The 23140-nt window shown below is 34.5% G+C and overlaps 1 protein-coding gene across 1 annotated transcript in view; it reads right to left on the bottom strand.

Moving 5' to 3' along the window:
• Window positions 1–23140, bottom strand: part of MAP4K5 (mitogen-activated protein kinase kinase kinase kinase 5) — a 106704-nt gene that overhangs the window by 7402 nt on the left and 76162 nt on the right. Inside the window, exons 18-29 of the mRNA XM_070419958.1 lie at window positions 22574–22727; window positions 21187–21284; window positions 20958–20999; window positions 20042–20126; window positions 16414–16493; window positions 15295–15355; window positions 12529–12643; window positions 11819–11877; window positions 8910–9013; window positions 8232–8409; window positions 4577–4645; window positions 2168–2260 (exon numbers count right to left, since the gene is read on the bottom strand). Coding sequence (XP_070276059.1) covers window positions 2168–2260; window positions 4577–4645; window positions 8232–8409; window positions 8910–9013; window positions 11819–11877; window positions 12529–12643; window positions 15295–15355; window positions 16414–16493; window positions 20042–20126; window positions 20958–20999; window positions 21187–21284; window positions 22574–22727 — 1138 coding nt within the window. The remainder of the gene's footprint in view (window positions 1–2167; window positions 2261–4576; window positions 4646–8231; window positions 8410–8909; window positions 9014–11818; window positions 11878–12528; window positions 12644–15294; window positions 15356–16413; window positions 16494–20041; window positions 20127–20957; window positions 21000–21186; window positions 21285–22573; window positions 22728–23140) is intronic.

The raw sequence follows: 23140 nt of genomic DNA, 5'->3' as shown, positions 1-23140 counted from the left end.
AGTGAATGAAATAATAAAAATATATAACTGGCTTTTTGAATAAAAAACATCGTTATTTAAATACTGCCATATAATCAGAAGTAGCTATTAGGAAGCTTCTTTTATTTATGTTCACATTTTCCCTATTACAAAATTACTTAAAAAAACCAACCAACCAACCAGTCTCACAATCCAAAATTTAACCCCACAATGAATAGTTATACTCTCTGTGCCAATTCTTATTTGGAGGGGCTCTCAGTTACCACGCTCACTGCTGGGCCCCAGCCTCGCTTTCTCAGGCTTTGGTCTTGCAGGCCCCACTGCACACATGTGGGTTCCTGATGGCTTTGGATTCAGGAGCAACCGTGACCCCACAGGATGGCCACCATGTGGCATGCCACAACACCCTCCTGCCCACCCATCTCCCATGCTCCCCTGGGGTGGCCTGAAGGTCTTGAAGGGAAACCTACTCTTGCTGTGCTTTGTCTATTTCTGTGTCCTGTGTGGTGCTAGCCACAGGCCTGGGCCCAATGAGGCACTCCTATGTAATGATCTAGTGGTTCAGAAACAGAGTGGGCAGGCCCCCGATTGGAGGATGCCGTGGAGCGTCTGGGTCCTTTCTGGCAGGGGGCTGGAGTCATTAAGGTGCAGCGAAAGAGTGAGAAAACCCATTTTTGATTGTTGGAAAGTTAGACATATGCCCTACACTAGTAAAGGTGATGGGAGAAAGTAATAGAAACTTACTGTATTTTTTATTAGAATACTGATTCTATAAAAAGTTAATGTAAGAATGTCTTGAAAACATAATTTTACTCAATAAAATAAAACTATTTTACTAAAAAAAAATCACACAAGTTTCACTAACTGTGATGAATATGAAACCCAGTTACCAGTTTATTTTTAAAAGTGTTTAAAGGGACTCTTTTTACCCAGGAGATCCTTGTAATTATTTCAAGGTTCACTGTCGGGGAGAGATGGTAGCTTATGAGGAACAAATTTTTGTGTAACAATTAAAGTTCCCTAAAAAATTTGGCACATATGAAAAAGCTGAGGTATCAGTGTGTTTCAGTTAGAATGAAGAGAAACTATAAAGATCTCCATCAGGATCTCTATTGAAGATACCAAAGCTTAGAAACTGGCATGCAATATCCAGGACTTAAAGAAGTAGAGGGAGAAACGAGCTCCAAAATTCCTTTTGTCCTGGCATCTACAGAAAGTTTAGGCTTTCTGCCTCATTAAATTAAGATTTTTCAATCATAAGCAAATTATATTTATGTAAGATATTTACACAGAGGGATGATCATACTTTGTGACAGGGCAAAACGCCATTTGGGAAACCATTAAAGTAATTTTTGAAAAACCTTTCTAAATAATGAGAAATATATTTTTTAAAGTAAATATACATTTAATTACAAAATACAATATTTTTCAAGACCAAAATAAAAACTGCCAACTTTGTTTTAACTATTTTTGACTTATGGTAGAATCATATCGTACAATGTTCAGTGTTTCCAGCCACATTATTTTTTTCATAAGTTCTATCATCCCTAGGGGAAATACTTACTGACATATAATCAATGAGAAATTTTTATCATAAAACCAATGAGTATTATAGAGTAAAACACTCATTGACAATAAAACAAATTAAAATGGCACATTAGTTTCCAAGTGGGAAAGTATCTACTTATATAGAAATAGATCTAAAAGCAATAACTATCAACACACACCAAGCAGAATCAGACACAAAGAATTATAGCATATCTAACACCATTAATCATATCACACAAATACCTTCAGGATTTGGAAAGAATTGGGAGAAGTATAATTCACTTGAGGCAGTAAAAGGAACAATAAACAGAAATTTTAAAATGATTTCAAGTTTTAAATATTTAGAAACCAAAAATAAAAGATTTATTATCATCTACACCTGCTTTGTCCAATACAATAGCAACTAGCCATATGTGGCTATTTACATTAAAATGTAAATTAATTAAAATTTAAAAAATGTAGCACTAGCCATGTTTCAAGTACTTAACAGGTATGGTTAATGACTACTATATTTAAGAGCACAGAGAACACTTCCATATCACAGAAACTTCTAAGACACAGTGCTGGTCTAGACTACAGATACAGAATGAAGGAAAAACCAAGTATTCTAATAGCATTATTAAAAAAAAAAAAGACTTACCTACAGACTCAATGCAAAAATCAAAAGTTAGCTCAGAGGCCAGTTTCTTACTTGACTTTAGTTTTCCTTGTAGATTTACAATTTTTACAAATTCTTAAAAGAAGAAAAAACAAGTCAAGACTGGAAATCCAAATCTGTTAAAATAAATTTAACTTGATATGTGGATTTTACATGGATATAGAACAATATTCTTAATGATGTTCAACCATTTAGATTCAAACATGCCCAGAGAGAAACTATCATTAATGTGTTTTATAATATAACTATAAGAGTACCTCCTTTGGTAAATGGCAATTCCGTTGCTATTTTTTTCTTTTTTAGATGGTATATATTGAACACTTACATTCTCATTTTAAAAAAAGTACAATGTTTCTTTAAAAGTGGCTACCTTGCTGCTTATATATTTAGCAGTAAGAAGTGATTTTTTTCCCCCTTACAAATTACAAAACATGATAAGTATATCCATAGTCATTTATAACTTCAGTATTGAGTACTATTGTAACAAAGGGGCAATGAGTAGTACTCTTGAGGGTCACAATTTCTTTATAAGTAAACTCTGGGATAGAGATATACATAATTTATTTCCCTTTCATCTATTTGTTTTTCACTTTAACTATCTTAGCTCTGAGGTGGAAGACACCTTTGTCTGTATTGCTTTCTTATCTACCTAAGATAATTTGTGATTTCAGACCTATCTCCAACTGGTGTGTACTAAAACCGGTTTATACTGTATAGTTGATACTTAATTTTTGAAGTCTTATATTGCTCCTTAAAAAAAATATCTCAAGAAAGTCAACTCTCCATTTACTTTGAATAAATGGAGGGCTTAGCTAATCAAAGGCTTAAAATTTTTTTTAAAAAAAAATACATAAATCAACAATATGAGACTAAGCACAATTTATTTTCCTTGGATGTCCCAGAAGGTATTAAGGATTTAACAATAAAGGTTCAAAATTATTAAAATCAAATTCTGATTATCTGTTTATTTGCTTAATAAATATAGGTAAAATATAATTTATTGAATATAAATTATATTTGGGTAAAATATAATTTATCAAACTAACTTAAATATAATTGAATAATACTCCAATCGTATCAATATTAAAAGAATCAAAAGTACTTAAAAATGATGGGTGAATGAGATACTTTTGAGTTTTGGGTTACTTATCTCTAATAATAGATTATCTTTATGATTATATAAGGTAAATATACTAGGTAGCCTTCAGGGAATAGAAATTAGGACAGAAACACAGGCAAATTTGGTAGTACAACAATTTAAAAAATAACCCTATTCAGTAATTTAAAAAATATTAAAATGGATCAAACATAGCAAATACTGCCAAGTTTTAAATATAGTTCCAAATCTAGGTGAATTTCACCTTGCAGGATTCATTGCATAAAAATAAGGTGGGTTTGCAAAATTGAATACCTATTGTTAAAAGTTTCTCTGATTACATTACAACATTCTTCTATCAATAATAACTCTTCCTTAATCAAAAGAACCACAACTCGATGAAGGTGTTAAATCTATCTGTACATTACAACCTCACTGACATGATTCCAAGTCATGTTATACGACTATAAATGACGATGGTTATGCGCTGCATAATGACGATTTTGTCAATAACAGACTGCATATATGACGGTGGTTCTATAAAATTATAATGGAGTTGAAAATTTCAATTTCCTAGAGATTATTCTACACTTTTTACTGTTATTTTAGTGTACGCTTTCTACTTATAGGAAGTAATGTTTTCCATAAAACAGCATGCTATGTTATGTTGGCAGCTGCCACATACATCTAATGTTTAGAGTGTCTCCTGATTGCATCATTTTCTCTTGTGCTTGATTTACTCTGTGCTGTACAGTACACACCGTACATGTTTGTAGCCTAGGAACAATAGGCTATATACCATATATAATCTAGGTGTGTAGTAGGCTGTACCATCGAGGTTTGTGTAAGTGCACTCTTATGATGTTCCCATGTCAGAATCACCTAACAATGCATTTTTTTAGAACTGGGTATCCCCATTAAGTGGCACATGACTACATACCTTCTATTTTTTCATTAATTGAGGTATGGAAAAAACTCTCAAAATAGTTTTACAAAGAATTTTATACAGCATAGTTTTATATAGATTTTTACCCCAAAGTTATGGCAAACTGTTCTAATATAATGTTTTCAAGTAGGCCAAACAAAGAAAAAAGTCACAGAGAATAGTAATGACAAACATCAATTAATTACTATTTATGATATCTGTAGCCAGTTTAGATTTTCATCAATAAAATAAGGCCACTTAAGATGAAAAAAGTGAAAAATTTTCAATTATAGTATAATAGAATCACTTCAATGAAATGACTTGTTATATCAAGTAGAATACTCAGAATAAACTTTAAAATAGTACTTACTATCTAAACACACTAAAACGGTATCCCTCTCCAACTGTGTTACATGAATGGAATCTAACTGTTGGCTGCCTTGGAGGGAAAAAAAAATAAGGTTAGTTCTACAACAAGCTTTAAAAACTAGAGCTTAGAAAAGAACACAAATTCTGACCTTTTCTGTAATTTAAAACTAAACTTTGAAATTTAACACAAATTGGATTTTGTAATAATATGGTATTTTTTCAAAATATGTATATAGGTCAACTTAGGAGAACAAACATTAAGTTCTAAGCAAGGCTAGGTGAGCTGAGAAAAGCTCAATATTACAGGTAATTAACACTTCAGCTAGTTCTAAAAAGGTGAGTTACAAAAATAAAATGAAGCAAAGGGTAAAATACACAAAAGTAAGTAAGGTACATGCTATACAATGATTAGATTTTGCTCTGCATTTAACAGGAACCAATGGGAAGATGGAAACAAGATCAGTTATGTAAATCACAGCATCCCTGAGATAAAAACAAGCCAGTAATTCAGAAAAAGGAAAAAAAAAAAAATTAAAATAAAACTGTAATCAGAAAAAAATTTTCCTGGTGTGTGGGTGTGTGTTAAGTTCCTTTAAAGAGGATACTCAGTAATATAATGAACATTTCTGTCAACAATATCTTGTCAGGAAGCAATTTTCATCACTTTGCTGATATTTGCAGGGTTGTTTCTTTTAATATAAACTGACAGATATGATGGCATTTGTGTGTGTGTGTGTGTAATGGCATTTTTGGTAAAACAATTCATTTTAGGCATTCAGATTGCTTGAATAGTCTAGCTAAATCTAAAAAAATATTTTAGATTATTTAGAGCAGTCATTCTTTATAAAAAAAATATTTTTATTGATTTCACAGAGGAAGAGAGAGGAAGAGATAGAAACATCAGTGATGAAAGAGAATCATTGATCGCACACCCGCTACTGGGGATTGAGCTTGCAACCTGGGCATGTGCTTGAACCGATTCAAACCCGGGACCGTTCAGTCTACAGGCTGATGCTCTATCCACTGTGCCAAACCAGCTAAGGCTAGGACAATCATTCTTAACGGCATTTCTTTGGGAAGCCAATGGATCCTCTCCCTTAAAAACTGCACATCTAAGCCCTGACTGGTTTGGCTCAGTGGATAGAGCGTCAGCCTGTGGACTCAAGGGTCCCGGGTTTGATTCCAGTCAAGGGCATGTACCTTGGTTGCAGGCACATCCCCAGTGGGGGGTGTGCAGGAGGCAGCTGATCGATGTTTCTCTCTCATCGATGTTTCTAACTCTCTATTCCTCTCCCTTCCTCTCTGTAAAAAATCAATAAAATATATTTTTAAAAAAAAACAAACAAAAAAACCCTGCACATCTAAACGTAAATACAAAGTTTTATAAATTATTTTTGGGTGTTTTTGGACCTTCCAAAGCTCATACACAGAGATGAATTCTGGTGGACAGAACTGATAAATTGTTGGTCACTTGGTCAATAGTCCAAAAATAGTTTTTCTCAGTAAATCTATGTTCATGCATTTATTGAATAAATATTTATGGGGTGCTGACAATATCCTTGGAATAGGAGTTCATTTTAACAGTTACAACTGTTGTCCACTCAAGGCAGGGGGGTGCTTAAAAATGAACACAGCTGGGAGGTAGGTTAACAATCACTTGTGAAAACAGAAAAGCTTAATAAGGACAGCCTCTGGTTGAAGGGATCTGAATGACCCTCAGAGTCCTGGCTCTCCTCAGGAAGCAATTTTGGTTCTGCATTAATTTTTGTCTACAAAGTGTTAATAAGTGGGTAGAACAGTACAGGCATTAGAAAACAAACAAGGGCCCTGGCTGATGTGGCTCCGTTGGCTGGTGTCGCCCCATGAACTGAAAGCTGCTGGATAGATTCTCAGTTAGGGCACATGCCCAGGTTGCAGGCTTGATCACCAGGAAGGGGCATGCATGAGGCAGCTGACTGATGTTTTCCTTTCATATTGATGTTTCTCTCTCTCTTTGTAAAAATCAATAAAAAATCTTAGAAAAAACCTCAAAACCTTCCCTCCCCCAAATTTCATAAGTGGACTCTGAATGTCTAACCTTCATTAGCAATGCAGCCTAATATATCATATAGAAGAAAGTTGCAAGTACACATTAGATAACTGTATGAAATAACTTGCGCTATACTATTATTACATACTAACCAATAAAGAAATAAGTTGGGGCTGTCTCCCCAAAATATTTTGGTTTTTAAATAAATTGATCTATAGATAATCCTTCCTTTTGGCAGTAACTTCATAATAGGAACATATTTTTTGGGGGGCTGCTTGTATTTCATGATACTAAAACAATGTCATTTGTACCTTTCTGTTAGCTATGCTAGGAGGCTATGCATCTAACTCAACCAAAAGTATTAAACAATAAATTAAAAAGAAATGTGGGGTACAAGTGAAAGTGGGAGGGTACAGAATACATTCCTATTTTATTCTACCAGAAATTATGAGTTGTCCATAAAGAGACTGACGTAGTTCAGTGCATGCTGTAACTGGTTTATACTGGGTTGTTAAATTTTCAGGACTTTTGTGAGCCAGATGACACCAGGTTGGTAGTTTGAAACTGGCCATGGGCAGAGTAATTATACCACAGAAATAGGCAATTGCTATTAACCAGGCTTCTCTGCACCCTAAGAGCCTGTTGTTAAATATTTATCAGAATATACCACTAGTTCATACTGATTCTTATTATGAAAGTAACATTAGTGGTTCCACATTAACTTCAATTGCTGAATTGTATAAAGAATTCCTATAATTTAGCCTATAAATAATCAAAAGCTAAAGACATTTAATAAGAAACATCAAACTTTGGATAGTTATAATGGACTTCACAAGATGAGTAGGTAATGAAATAGCTATAACTAAAGTTTGCCTGACTTCTTGTATAAAAATGTCTTCATAAACCTGCAGTTACAAATGATCAAATAATACACTAGCACAACAAATAAATGAGAAAAAATGAAGACCCCTTCATTTCACTTACTATGGAGATGTTAAAAATAAGTTGATTGATTTGTTCCAATTTTAAAGTATGAATATAAACTTCCCAACTTTTTCTGAACTTCCATTGAGACACGTTGGATAAAATCCTAAGCTAATGAATCATTCTCAGACAGTGCAAGAGATATGTCCCTGTATCTTTAAATGGTGAAGCTTGGATGCCACACATGGAAAGCACTTGAACTCAATGATTCTAAGCAGTGTTGAGGGAAAAAGTGATAGAAAAAAAAAGGAAACCTTTTTGCTTGAGAAGCTAGTAAAATTTGAAAAAGTACAGGGGTGGGCAAAAGTAGGTCCACAGTTGTTTGTATGAAAAAATACAAATAAATACACAATAATACAAGAATAAACTCTGTGTTTCACATACTCATAATTGTAAACCTACTTTTCCCCAGCCCTGTATCTCAGAAAACTTAAGTCATTAAAATTTTCCTTGGTAAAATAATTTGTATCAAATTACCTCAGGCAGGTAGAGATCATAAACTGTATGTACATGATTCTCTAGGCTTACTTGGGAAACTATGATCTGAGTGTTTATTTGACTGAACCCACATTAGTTGAAACCATTCTGGTTTTTTTTCATATGCAAAAGCATCAATATTTTAACATAAGATAAAAACACTTACCAGCACCAATTTCTGTAAACCATGATGATGCAGAATTCAAATTGATTGTCTCAAACTGAACTACCTGATTTGATTCGGTGCCTTTGCTAATAGCTACACAGACCATAGGGTATTCTTGTTCTGGTATTACCAGCATTTCAAAAACATTCAAAGGACTTGGCAGAGGAAAATCAAAGTGCTGTAAAAATAAACAAAAAAAGTATAATTTAGAAACAATCTCTGAATAAAAGTACAATTTAGAAACAATACTGCTGCTGAATAAAGTCAATGGAATGGCTTTCATTTTCTTGATCAATGTAATTCTAAAAATAATCACCATAAGGATTATAAATATCTATAAAATATGTTTTAGAGAATTGACCACATTCATCTTCATGGCCGTGATGCTTCTGAAAGTTTATTAACGTAAGTTAAAGAGGAGGACAACCCACTTGGGTCCCCTCCCTGCAGGAGGTAGCTTTTCTGTAATAAAACTTTGCTTTTGCTAAAAAAAAAAAGAAAAAAAGAAAAAAAAAGGCAATCTTAAGAACAAAAAACTCCTAACCCAAATAAAGACCTATCTATAAATAACTATAAACATGCCCATTCTACACAGTAATAATGGAATCTTAAAATTTTAAGTTCAGTTGCACACTAGTGTTTTCTGAAGAAGAAAAATGTAAACAAAGTAATATATACCTTTATCAACATGAATTTCTGCATTGGCTCATACCACTGAAGTAAAACAATTCCAGACTGTAAAGCTCCACAGAGGTATTTATGTCCTGTGTAAGGGTTTCTGACTGGAAGGAAGCAAAACAGACATACCTAAAACACTGAATACCTTTCTATGAAAATATAACTGGTTTATGTCTAACCATATGCTATACACCTGAAAATAATACAAAATAATATTGAATATAAACTATAAATGAAAAAAAGATATTTAAAAAAAATCATTAGTTTAGCTAAAAGCTAGACTCACCTAAAAGCTAACTCATCTTTCTTTATAAAGGCAATGCTAATATAAATGGGGAAAAAACTAGGAAACGTGGCCTTCAGTGGATGGAAGAACTATTTGAAGCAATTATTTAGCTGATAAAGGAAAATTATTGTTTCTGTTCACTAGGATGATAAGAATAAGTACAAAGATGTATTTTTTGGGGGAAGGGTTGCTACCCTTTCCTTTTCAGTTTTTTACCTCTTTATTTTATTTTTAAATTTTTTTTTATTGATTAAGGTATTACATATGTGTCCTTATTCCCCCATTGCCCCCGACATTACCTCTTTATTTTAAAATTATATACATTGATTTCTAAACATTTTTAATATAGTGCATTGTTAAGCAGAGGAACTTTTTTACAAGAACAGTATTTTAAGCACTAAAACACCTAAACTAGTATGCAAGCTGAAGAGCCACTTAAGTAAATTGACCGAAAGAGGGAATTCGGACAAGGTCTAGGAGGCAACTGAAATCTATGATTTCATTTTTGGTATAGTTTACAGCTGAGTTAAAACAAGGTGAAAATAACTGTTTTACATCTTGCTAGAGATGTAACTTCCTTGACTCAAATCTATAAAAACTTATTGGTCTTTCCTTCTCTGCAACTTGACACCCATCAATAATGATTATAAAAGTAGTTATTTGCAATAAGCTCTATCTTAATGTACTGGTGTCCCCAAAACATGGACACACACTTTAACAGCTGGTATCTCAATGGATGTTTTTTTCTTTTCAGCCAGACTAAGCTTTGAACAAAGGAAATTCATCCAAGAATGCTACTGGAAATTTGAAAATGCAGTTGCAGGACAAACACTGCCTTTATAATTACTCAAAGTATGTATACATTTTTTGGGACATACATAACCCCCCCAAAAAATGTATACACACTTTAACAGCTGTTCGCTCACTTAATTTTCACTCCTTTCACTTCAGGTTTAACTGATTTGAAATAATGGGGGAAGCCAGACTAAGCTTTGAACAAAGAAAATTTATCCACTAGACTTTTTTGTGGGGATAAATAAAAGATAAAGTTCACGGTACAAAACCAGCAACAGCTGACGAATTAAGGGCGCACAAAGACCGAACGAAATGATTCTTGATGTTTGTAATTCCATTGCTTCGTGTTATCAGCAGTGCCTGGACAGAATGGTCATCAGTTTGAAAACAGGCATTGAAAAAAAATTATTAATTTCTGTAGATTCTTTTAACTTTTGAAAATGAACTATATGTTAATAAATTGACTTTATAACCATTCAAAGTGTGTATACATTTTTTGGTGGACACCCTATATTTATGAGTTTATATCTTAGGTTGTAAGCATCTGGACCTTTCTTGAGTCATGATCTGATAATAGATATGAACCTGATTCTCCTCTAGAAAAACACGCATGAAATTTGCTTTCAACTAGAGAGTAAGCTTGGAACCATGTAGCATGAAGATCAATGTGTATGGCCACTAATTATATAAAAAGAATAAACAGGAAGTTAGGAGCTCAGGATCTGAAGTCATGGACTGGGTCTGATCCCAGGTTCTGTTACTTACTAGTAACATACCAAGTATCACAGAGTGGTGTTAGGGTTAAGTAAGATAAGTATACAGTACAGAATTTAACCTTATCAAATGAGGTCTGCATTCTGTTGTCCCTTCTGGGAGGTACTCTCTAAGCCTTCGGAATGTCATAACTGATAGGAGTATCTTAGTTTGCCTGGGCCCTTGGGTCACTGGATAGTCTGACAATATGATTTAGAGTGGGGGCTGGCAACACTGGAGAGTCTAAAGGGGAACTGGTCCTTCCAGAAAGACAACAATGTGAGTTAAGATAGGGGCTTTGGGTCATGCAGTATCAGTTGACCGACCTCCAGAGGGGCTGGATACTGAGATCAGCCCTGGGGGCAATCAATCATGCCTATGTGTTGAGGTTTGAGTAAGCTTCCCTGGTTGGAAATGCTGTGTACTGCCACGCATCATTGTCAGAAAAGTAATGCTATCCATAACTCCTTAGGGAGGGGTCAACAGAAGCTCTACATTTAATACTTTTCCTAGACTCTGTCCCATACACTTCTTCCCTTGGCTGATTTTAATTCATATCCTTTCCCTGTAATAGACCATAACCATGAGTATAAAACCACTTTCAGTGAATCCTTCAAGAGAATTTTTGAACATGAAGGTAATTTTAGGAAACCCCCAAATTTGCAATTGGAATAGAAATGAGGGTATTCATGTATGGACTGTTTTCTCTGATTCTTGGTTGGCTTAACTCCAGCAATAATAATGTTCATAAAGCACTAAGCAATAACTGTTAAATAGAAGTGTTAAGTAAATGAAAGTAGGACAGTAGCAGAGATACAGCCTCAGGGACTAAGGTTAGAAAATCCTGGGCACACTATGCTCTGAGAAAGCATTAGGACTACTATCTCCAAAGAATTTTTACCCCATGTCCCACTATACATTCTTGTGCTTCACTGGCCCCTTAATTCCTTATAAAAACAAATATAAAGCCTATCTTCCTTCCTATTTGATATTATAAGTCTTTTCAGATAAGTCTCTTCAGCATAATTTGATATTATAAGTCTAATCATCAGTTTGAGAAATAGCATTTACTCACCTATGCAACATTTGTGGCAGCCTTTTGTATCAGGAATCTTTGTAGTTAAAGCAAATTTTCTGTAAACATAAGACAATATAAATGTACTCTCTTGTAATGGCTTCCAAACAGTGGTCTGTGAATCAGTTGCAACAGAACCGTCAATGAGCTTTAAATAAAACTGTCTTGGACTCTGACCCTAAAGTATGATTTTATAGGACTGAGGCAGGGCCTGGGAATCTGTATTATAAAACTTGTATAGAAACAGACTCATAGACACAGAGAGTGGACTGGCAGTTGCCAGAAGTGAACTGGGGGTTGAGGGACTTGGTAAAAGATGTGAAGAGATTAAGAAGTTCAAATTGGTAGTTATAAAATAGTCATGGGAATGTAAACTATAGCATAGGGAATATATTAAATGATATTAAGATAGCTATATATGGTGCCAGGTGGGTAGTGAAAATATCAGGGGGAACACTTTATAAAATACATGATTGTTTAACCACTATGCTATATTCCTAAAACCAAAACAAAATAATATAAAAGTAAACTGTGATGAAAATTTAAAATAAAATAAGATGCACTAAAAATACTTCCATAGGGGAATTCTCATGAAAATACAGATCTTTCAAAATCAAGACAAAACGTTTTTCAGTGGGCAAAGAATAATGGCTGTTTTAAAAATAAACACCAATTTCCTTCTCTCCCAGCATAATAAAAATATTTTGTACCTTGGTAGTATGCGGTCTGGAAATCTATGAGTTTGAATATGAGCAGCTAATCCTAGTTTTTTGGCTTGTTCAAACAAAGCTATAAGATTATGAGAGTAGAGCTGAAAGCTTTTTCCTATAAAAGAGAAATATGTTATTTTTATTAGAATCATTTACAGAAGAAAAAATGTAATTTTCAAGCAAAAAAACCACAAAAACATAATTACCTTCTAAAATGAGGAGTCCAGAAATGTTCAAAAAGCCAACCAATATAGAAAAACACATACAAACAAACAAACAAATAAAAAACCCAGTTAATACTATTTTGAAAGATAATAGGTAAAGTTAGTTTTAAGAAAGTAGGCAATTGTGTTTCTTAATACACAAATTAGGAATATTCTGACTAGTAGGTGACCTGGGTAGAATATACATAATCCTTAATGAAGTCAACATAGAAAGAACATTGCTGAACATCTTTGTACAATGGATTGAGTTACAATGATGTGCATTAGATTATTTTAGTATAACATGGAAAATTCTATAAAACTATGTTACATTATTTTCTGGGATATAGCTATTTATTAATAATTTATCAAAACACCTGGGATTAAAACTGACTGTGAATGACATCTTTATAAGAGATTGAAATACTGAGACAAGTAAAGCAAACTAGTATTATATGCCATAAAACAAGGATAACAGTGATATATATATATATTACTAGAGGCCCAGTGGTATTATAAGAACATAAAACAGTATTTATCATTTTAACATTAGAAAACTTTATATATACATACACACACAGGGTGAGGCAAAAGGTTTACAGTTGTATGTAAAGTAATTTCTTATTACTAATTATTAGTTATTAATCATTATATTTCTCATACTGACAACTGTAAACCTGCTTTTGCCCCACCCTGTATGTATGTACATATGTGTGTGTGGAGACTGTGTGCGCTATTCTCATCCTCAACAAAAGTCTCTGTAGTTTTTTAGAATACAAACATTCTGCCTAACATTGCACCACCCTTCTTTTCTCCATTATCCCTATATACCATGTAACTAGCTAGGCAGCTAAACACACAAGTACATGTATGTATGCACATCCACATAAACGGAGACCCTTAAGCAGAACAATATTTTCTGCTATTAATTCATTCTGTTTTATGGGTCATTTCAACTAGAACATGGAAAGAGCTAATTTATAGGATAACCTTCCCCTATTTTCCTTAGTCATTTTATAAATATATAAAATGTATCTGTGTGGTTTTTTTTTTTGTTTTTTTTTTTTTTTTCTGTGTGGTTTTTAAGCTTATTTCCAAGACAGGCATGAGTAGATATAAAAGAAGTGTTAGAGGAAAGTGATCTTATATGTATATAATTCAAAATTGTAAATTAACTGAAACAATTGTGTTTAAGTTTATTTTCATCATCATCATCATAAATTAATTATTTTGTTAAACAAAAGAATATAAAATTTTGGGGAAACATAATTTAAATCAAAGAGATTAAATACTCTTTCGAGGACCCCACTTCTTACAAGCTATTTATGCACAATCAAGTAATATGCTCTTCGTAAATACTGTCATTAGCTTACATATATAAACTCCTTAAGAATTTCTAATTAGGTGATGGTTAGTGGAAGAATTTAAGTTACACATCCACACTTAAAATTATGAAAATAACATTTCTTAAATTAGGCCACAGTTCATAATGCTCTACCTATCAACAAGAATGTATATCAGCACTGATGCTTTAAGCAAAAGTAGCTGGAAGGTACACTTAATACGGATATATCTGACAGTACAGTAAATAGGGCAGGGATAGAACCCTCACATGATCCACTGATACACAGCACAAGAGAGTATCAAACAAAAAGAACTTTTAAAAATTTTTAAATACTAAAATTATTTAATTATTCAAAGCAGAGAAAGGGGTGAGTGCTATTTTAATAGTTAATAGTATTAGGATTAATTAAGGAACAGAGAAATAATTATCTTGTACTCTACTATCAAAATAAAAGCAAGCAGCAAATCTCTACGTAGCCTATTAAATCTAAATGTAAAAGAAAATAGGTTTTTGTAGGTAAGAATGGGGAAAAAAAAGCCTAAAATAACCACCCATGAACCTGTCCCCAACAACCAACAAAAAAAGGAAAACACAAAAACAAAATTAGAATAGGTTGCTCTGGAACCCACTTGTCTATAAGACTTTAAAGCATCGGTCTAAGATAATTAATATGTGGCCCAGAATAACATGAATTCTACCAGGAAACATTTGTTGAAGTCTTCAGTTTATCAAGCACTCTGGGTATTATCTCATCCAATCCTCACAGCAACCTGAGGCTGTTACTGTTACCACCATGACCATCATTCTCATTTACAATTAAGAAAACTAAATCTGAGAGAGACTTGCTCAAGATAACAGAGAAGAAAGTATCTCTGATTCTTTCCCTTCAACTGTTAATTCTCAACTGAAGGCAGGAATAATAGTGACAGTGGAGGTGGATGGGTGGAAGGGCATGGCCTCAGGTGACAATCACTGTGCTATTTCTCTGATGCTGAGATCCTGGGAAGATTAGGGAAGTGCTACCTTAATGGAAGATAGGGTCCCTTCTCAAAGTTTCTTCCCATTCTAAGTTGGTAAAAAAACATTTGCAGGTCTTAAAGGTACTATACTAGATTATACACAGAATAACAAATAACATTTTTAAATAATGTATATTAAAATTATATTTCTCTGCTTGTCTATGATTTATTTTTTACATTATGGTTATCATATACATACCTGATAATGACATTAAAGTATTATTGATGACATAGAGCCAAGTACATTTCCTTGGAAATAACTATATAAAAAAAAAAGAGAGAGAAAAGATAGTTAAAACTCTCCAATTTTCATCTTCTTACCTCTTAACCTCCAAATTCCAACAGTCTGAAATAGCATAAAAATAACTATTTTCAAAAACCTTTCTAAGCTATATATGATAAAAGCCTAATATGCAAATTGACCATCACACCATCACACAAAGATGGCCACCCCCATGTGGTCAAAAGATGGCCGCCCCCATATGGTCAAGATGGCTGGCAGGGGAGGGCTGTTGTGGGCCACCAGGCTAGCAGGGGAGGGCAGTTAGGGGCGACCAGGTTGGTAGGGGAGGGCAGTTGGGGGCAACTGGGCCTGCAGGGAAGGGCAGTTAGGGGCGAACGGGCTGGCAGGGGAGGGCAGTTAGGGGCAACCAGGTCGGCAGGGGAGGGCAGTTGGGGCGACTGGACCAGGAGGGGAGGGCAGTTGGGGGCAACCGGGCAGGCAGGAGAGGGCAGTTGGGGGGACCAGGCCTGCAGGGAAGGGCAGTTGGGGGGACCAGGCCTGCAGGGGAGGGCAGTTAAGGGTGACCAGGCCGGCAGGGGAGGGCAGATAGGGGCGACCGAGCCGGCAGGGGAGGGCAGTTTGGGACGATCGGGCCAGCAGGGGAGCAGTTAGGTGTCGATCAGGCTGGCAGGGGGGTGGTTAGGGGGTGATCAGGCTGGCAAGCAGAAGCTGTTAGGGGCTATCAGGCAGGCAGGCAGGTGAGCGCTTTGGAGCCAGCAGTCCTGGATTGTGAGAGGGATGTCCAACTGCCGGTACACAGGGATCGGCCCTAAACCAGCAGTCAGACACCCCTGGGCCCTGAGGGGTCCCAGATTGCAGGTTGGGCTGAGGGCCCTCCTCCCCCCCAGTGCACGAATTTCATGCACCAGGCCTCTAGTATATGTGTGTGTGTGTGTGTATGTATGTATAATTTCACTTCTTTAAATATTTAAATCATAAAAATTAAAACTGAGGCCCATATAAATTGATTTGAAATTAAGATATTTCTTTTGCTCAATTTACTCAACTCTTCTTGAGCTAAAACTCCTGAATTACCTGTTCCATTGTTGCCTCATGTAGCTCATTGAGATTCAATGTGTAAATACCGTCTTCAGTTCCAAAAATAATGTACTGATCTAAAATAGTTGAGATAAACCACCAGAATTTACCATCAGTTTCTGAAATCACTCATTAAAATAATATCTCTATTTTTTTAATTGTACTAAAAGTCAGACAGCCACACATCCATGCAAAGAAAAATTATTTTTTAAAATCTATGCCACTTCTTTAACTTTCTCCAATTCTATTCTTATTTTTAAAAGCAGACATATGCACTATTACTAACTCACTCTGGCTTTATCTATACATCCTTTTTTCAACATAATAATTTTTGTATCTTAAGCTTTTTTTATTATTAGCTATATATTTTTTACCAGACATCTCAAATACTCTTTGAACAAGGAAACTACAAATTAAATAGAAATTATAAATTATGACACATCAGAAATCATGAGCATACCCAGTATACAAACAATGGTTTCTAAATATTATTTTCAACTTTAAAAACAAGGATTCTAATCCTGGGCAAGGAAAGTGTAAGATTAGTTTAGAAATCTTGCTGTTTCAGAAAGTAAGGAAGTACTCAAAAAATGATGAGACATATCAAACAAAAGAACACAGGAGCTCCCACTGCTCAAAAATTCTGACAATTTAAGGGCTACAATAAATATTAAAAGTGATAGATCATACCTTACTGAATAAAAAAAAGAATTCATATATTCAAATTGGTAAAAATACTTGAATGAATGGTAAAGAAGGGAAAATTACTGTGTCAATAGATATCAATGGATTGTCACCAATGGACGCTAAAACTAGTTGGTGAAAAGTCTGATGAGCAAGAGGATATTTATATAGTTTTAATGTATCTCCACACTTATTGTCAATTAGTTTGGGAAAATAAGTACTTCTTTATTAGAAAGGAAAAAACAGTAATTTGACCGTAGAGAATCTAGCTAGTGAACATTGCCTAAAACAACTGGTCAATGTTAATGTCACTAGTATTTGTTGAGCCTCCTGCTATATGCACTGAGATGAGCACAATAACACTTCTGTGATATTCCTGCCAAAAATGCATAACCTGATCTAAGCATGAAGACTCACCCAAATTAAAGGACATTCTACAAACTAAGTAGCTTCAAAAATGTCAAGATCAAGAGAGAGATGGAAAGGTTGATAAACTGTTCTGGACTAATAACATAGACTAAAGAGACATGATAGCTAACTGTCACATGTGACCTTGAATTTTGAATGGGGGGTGGGGAAAGGGCAGAAATGATAAAAGATATTATTGGGGTGATTTATAAAATTTAAATATGCATTATGGATTAAAAAATAGTATTATATCACTGATAATTTCCTGATCTTTATAATTGTATTGTGGTTATGTTAAGAGATGATTCTTGTTCCTAAGAAATATAAGGGAAATTTAAGGGGAAGAGAGCATTATGTTTTCAAGTCATTCTCAAGCGATTCAGAAAAAAAACGCACATATAGGGAATAGTAAAACAAATGGGCAAAATAGAAACAACCAATGATTCTGAGTTTCTTGCACTATTTTTCTAATTTTTCTGTAAGTTTGAAATTATATCAAAATTTAAATTTATAAACACATACACACAAAAATAAATTTCCTTATTGTTAAAAATACTTTGTTATATTTTGTAATAATGATATTTAAAGCAGATAATTATATGATATGACCTGTTTTATTACTGTGTTGAAATAGAAACAAACATTTCCTAAACACCCTCTACTACCTAATTTCTGTTTGCTAATTACCAGACACCCAGGTAGGCTCTGCTTTCTTGCAACAAGGTGAGTTATAGTAACAGCTGTTATAAATGATCATACTGAGAACCAAAGTATCTTTCCCAAGTCACACAGTAATGACAAAACAGGGATTCAAATCTAGATCTGTTTGATTCCAAATTTTTGCCTCTATATATTATGCTTTCTCACTTTAAAAATGTAGTCTAAATTTTTAAAAATAAAATTTGTATTTCACACTTGCAGAAAAGTTGTAATAGTACAAAGAATTCCTGAATGTCCTTCACACAAGATCCCACATCTGTTAACATTTACTACTTTGGCTTTATCCTTCTTTCTCTTTCCATAAACACATTTTTTGCTGAACTTTTTTTTTTTTTTTTTTTTTTTGCGCTTCAGATAAGTTACAAGCCTAATGCCCTTTTGCTCCTAAGTGTTTCGGTATGCATTTCTTAAAGAAAAAGAACAACTTCTTATATAATCACAGAACAATGATCAAAATCAGAAAATTAACAGTGAATAATATTGAGATTATCAGCTGTCCAAGCATTGTCTTTTTACGTAAAAGAAAATCCCAAAGTATGAGTGTAATCAGTTGTGATGTCTCTTTGGTCTCCTTTAATCAGGAACAGTTCCTGTATACTTTATATAATCCTATCTAATAATAGACAAACATGGTAATTAACTGCACCTTCGCTACGCCTCCCATAGGCTAATCAGCGAGATATGCAAATTAACCGTCAACAAAGATGGCGGCTAATTTGCATATACCAGCTGGGAGCGAAGACTGAAGACACCGTAGAAGGAAGCCAACTAACGGAGCCGGAGCCGAGGTAGTGGAGACGGGTGGGGTAGGAGCCACAGAGACGGGCGGGGTAGGAGCCACAGAGACGGGAGCGAAGCCCTATTCTTGCAGGAATCCTCCTGCAACGGGCCTCTAGTCCTGGCTAATAAATACAGAATATGCAAATTGACCATCATTTCGCGACAAAGATGGAGGTGCCCGCAGCCAATAAGGAGGGAATATGCAAATTAACACGACAAAGATGGTGGCGGCCGGCCCGGAGCGAAGGTGGGAGACAGCAGCCAGAGCAAAGGCCTGGGTCCTGGGTGCTGGAGGGAAACCAGTGCCAGCAGCCAGGGGAAGGAAGGCCTATTCTTGCATGAATCTTCGTGCATTGGGCCTCTAGTATATAAATAAATTGATTTCAGAGAGGAAAGGATAGGGAGAGAGAGAAATAACAATGATGAAAGAAATCATTGATGAATTGGCTGCCTCCTGCACGCCCCACACTGGGGATTGAGCCCACAACTTGGGCATGTGCCCTGACCGGGAATCAAACCATGACCTCCTGGTTCATAGGTCAATGCTCAACCACTGAGCCATTCAGGCTGGATCAGTTTCTGTATGTATACTCTTACATTCTAATGCTTTAAATAAAAAAGTCTATTAACCTACTTAAGTGTTGCAAGTACCTACACTATTTAATATCCAAGTCATATTTTTTGTTGTTGTTAATCCTTACCCGAGGATATTTTTCCATTGATCTTTAGAGAGAGTGGAAGGAAGGGGAAGAGACTCAGAGAGAGAAACATGGATGTGAAAGAGAGACACATTTGATTGGTTACCTCCCACACGCACCCCAACCAGGGCCAGGATGGAGCCTGCAATCAAGGTTTGTGTCCTTGACCAAAATCGAACCAGGAACTCTTCTAGTCTGCTGCTCTATCCACTGAGCTAAACCACCTAGGCTCTAAGTCATATTTTAAAGTAACAATCTCAGTTCACTGATCATAAAGATCCTTTCCCATAACAAGTATTTTATTGGAGATGTACATAAAAGTTCAGAAATTTTACCTTTTGTATCTGGATGTATCCAGGATGTTGCACAATTAATTTTCAAAGGGCAGCCATCAAAAACTTTGGAAAAACATGCTCCCATCTTATTTATAAAGAAAAAAAATGTTGACTTCTTTGATTAAATAATTTTGTATATTCTTAGAAAATGGCTAAGATTATTATGAAATGTTAAACTGACTCTTATTTACATACACTTATAGCTTCATTACAAAACAAAATTCACATTTCTGTTATTTAACCCCTTCTACCAACAGGGTCTCATAATCTTTCCTGTGTAATCCATATTTTAGGGCAAAAATATAAAATTTATCAAAATATCTACTCATGTTAATGATACCCTAGGAATTTTAAGTCACTGCTTATTTTTAGAATAACATTTAATAATGTGAAACAATGGATGATTTTACTGAGTAACGCTACCTTCGTTATAATTGTGCTATAACTCTTTAATATACTAATATTTATACTATATGTTAGACTTTTACTAAATAAAACAGTACAATTTATAAAGCATCCTATTCATATGATAGGTTCTACTGAAAGACCCAAGAACAAGCATTAACAAGTGTCCCTGTTTTTTTTAGTTGTGCACAGTTCAACGTGAAAATAGCTTCATATGTAGAAAAATATTTAACCCATATAATGAAGAGGACACAGTACCACTAATATCATCATATTAGAATTAAATTGGCCTTTGTAGGCTAATCTGAGAACCCAACTGCCCATATTTATAAAAAAGTGAAACTCTACAAGTTCTATCGAACTCACTCAAATTAGGGTATATGGTATACCCAAATACATTTAATGCCTTTGTATTTTATAAACCTTTCCACTCAATGGCTTGATAAACAATCTGCTGCTGCTTCTAAAGAGATAAAAATTGGTAAGTAATTCACATAAAAATATTCCTTACCAGCACTTTTGGGGTGGGTGGGAGGCCATTGATGACTGGTTTCTATGGTAAAAAAAAAAAAAAAAATCATTAATACTGTAAGACCTCTTAAGCCTTTTTTCAAGCCTTAAAAAAACTTTACACATTTTGAAATTTAGTTATTTAAATTCTTAAATTTAATAGACTATGTCCCTTATATGATAAATACAGCATTAGTTACAACTAATAACCAAGTGCCTGTTATACCTACAGGGAACTCTCGCTTGTCCTTTTTTCGTGGGAGTTGTGGTGCTTGTGCTGATCCTTCTGTATTTTCGCTAATCAGTTTTGAAATACCATCACCATTTCCTAAAGAGAATCATGTTTAAAAGTTGAAGAACCATACAAGTAAGTACTTTCCTTGAAAAACAACTTTCCCTTTTCCCCAATACTTGTTTTTCAGTTTTACAGTCTACATTCAGGTGTACAGCATAGTGGTTAAACAAGTATATACTTTACAAAGTGATCGCCCCACTCCCCCATATCTCAAGTACCCACTTGGCACCATACTTGGTTATTATAGTATTACTGACAATATTCTCTATGCTGTATTTTGTATTCCTGTGACTATTTCATAACCAGCAATTTGTACTTCTTCATCCCTTCGCCTTTTTCATCCAGCCTTTCAAATCACTCCTCCCCTCTGGCAACCATCAGTCTGCTCTCTATATCAATGAACCTGTTTTTGTTTGTTCATTTGTTGTTTTTTTACTTTAGATTACATATATAAGCGAAATTATATGGTATTTGTCTTTCTCCGATTTATTTTACTTAGCATAATATTGGGTAGTCCTTTATTGGGAAATATTCTCCACCAGACAAGTTAAGGTATCTTTCGTACCTTTCTCTGGATTCTATACAGGTAGCATAGCATCTTTAGCAGTGATCTATATGCATGAAAACAACAAATGTCTTTTCATGTGAGAAAAATGAAATCTGACCAATTGATACTGATATTCAAGGCCTTTCATAATTGAACTTCATTCTATCTTTTTGGTCCAATCTCCCTTTAAAAGCTCACACTTCTACCATATTAGACTGTATTTCCAACACATTCAAATTTTCCTGCTTCAATGCATTTGTTCATTCTTTCTTGTTCTCCAAGAATGCCTGCCAGCACTGGCTCCACCTACTGAAGGCTCCCCAAGCCCTTAAATACTTTGCAAGGGCCCATTTCTTCTCCCCTATCCTTATCTCTCTCAGGTATCTCTCATCCTCTATTACATATAGTTAATTATTGTAGAAGACACTTATACAAACTGTCTTGTCTAATGTTATGTGTACATAGGTATAACTTCAACTATAGATCCTGAACTTCTGGATGGCAGAACATCCATTCATCTTTCTAGATCCTGCAATATTTAGTGAGGAATCAAATTAGGGTTGAGTTGGACTGAATCTATGTATAGCTCATCCATGTGGAATTTTAAAGAAATTTCACAAAGATTTAAAGACTAATAAAACTAACTAAAGAAAAAAAGACATTCTTTAAAACATGATCAAAATGGCTTTCCTTTCAATTTTCACTTTCATTTATTTGCCCAGATCAAAATATCTAGCTGTATGTACTCCAGGGCTGCCAATACTGCTAGCCATACCAATAGAGGAAGTCTCAGCTACAGGAACACAACTTGGGCTACTCTGTCTTCTGAGAACTTGGGGAGCTCTGTTCTCTGAATCAGGGCAACGTTTTATAGTTGATGATTTTTCTTCATCTAGGAGGTTGTCTTCAGGGTAACTGTTTATTCTTGGCTAGTGTTAATAAGATACAAAAGTACTTTAATAAATTTGAATATAAAACAGTAACACTTCATTATCATTATGTATCAAAGACTTTAGGGGGAGGAGGACATGCCTATTTTTCTTTCTTAGAGTTCAATTCACTTTGCTAAATAATAAGTAAAGTATGCAAGAGTTGAGTTACTGTCTCAACATAGCCATAAATTTGCCATGTGATTTTTAATCAACCATAGCCTAAAGTTGATAAAATTTTTATAACTAATAAAATTATGTAAATAAGGCATAAAATATTTAATATCTAGAAACAGCAAGAAAATGACTTAATGAAGTACGACTCTACTGAAATGTCAAATTGCAGTAATAAAGCAGGAATGTAAATAATGATTCCTCTCCATGCAGCCAAGTATTTTTTCAAATGAGTAATA

This window comes from Myotis yumanensis, unplaced genomic scaffold (genome assembly GCF_028538775.1).
Source record: "Myotis yumanensis isolate MYYU_CA2020_CCGP unplaced genomic scaffold, mMyoYum1.0.hap1 SCAF_1, whole genome shotgun sequence".
Classification (NCBI taxonomy): Eukaryota; Metazoa; Chordata; class Mammalia; order Chiroptera; family Vespertilionidae; genus Myotis; species Myotis yumanensis.
The sequence above is the reverse complement of the archived record's forward strand: the minus strand, read 5'-3'. Positions and strand labels throughout refer to the sequence as shown.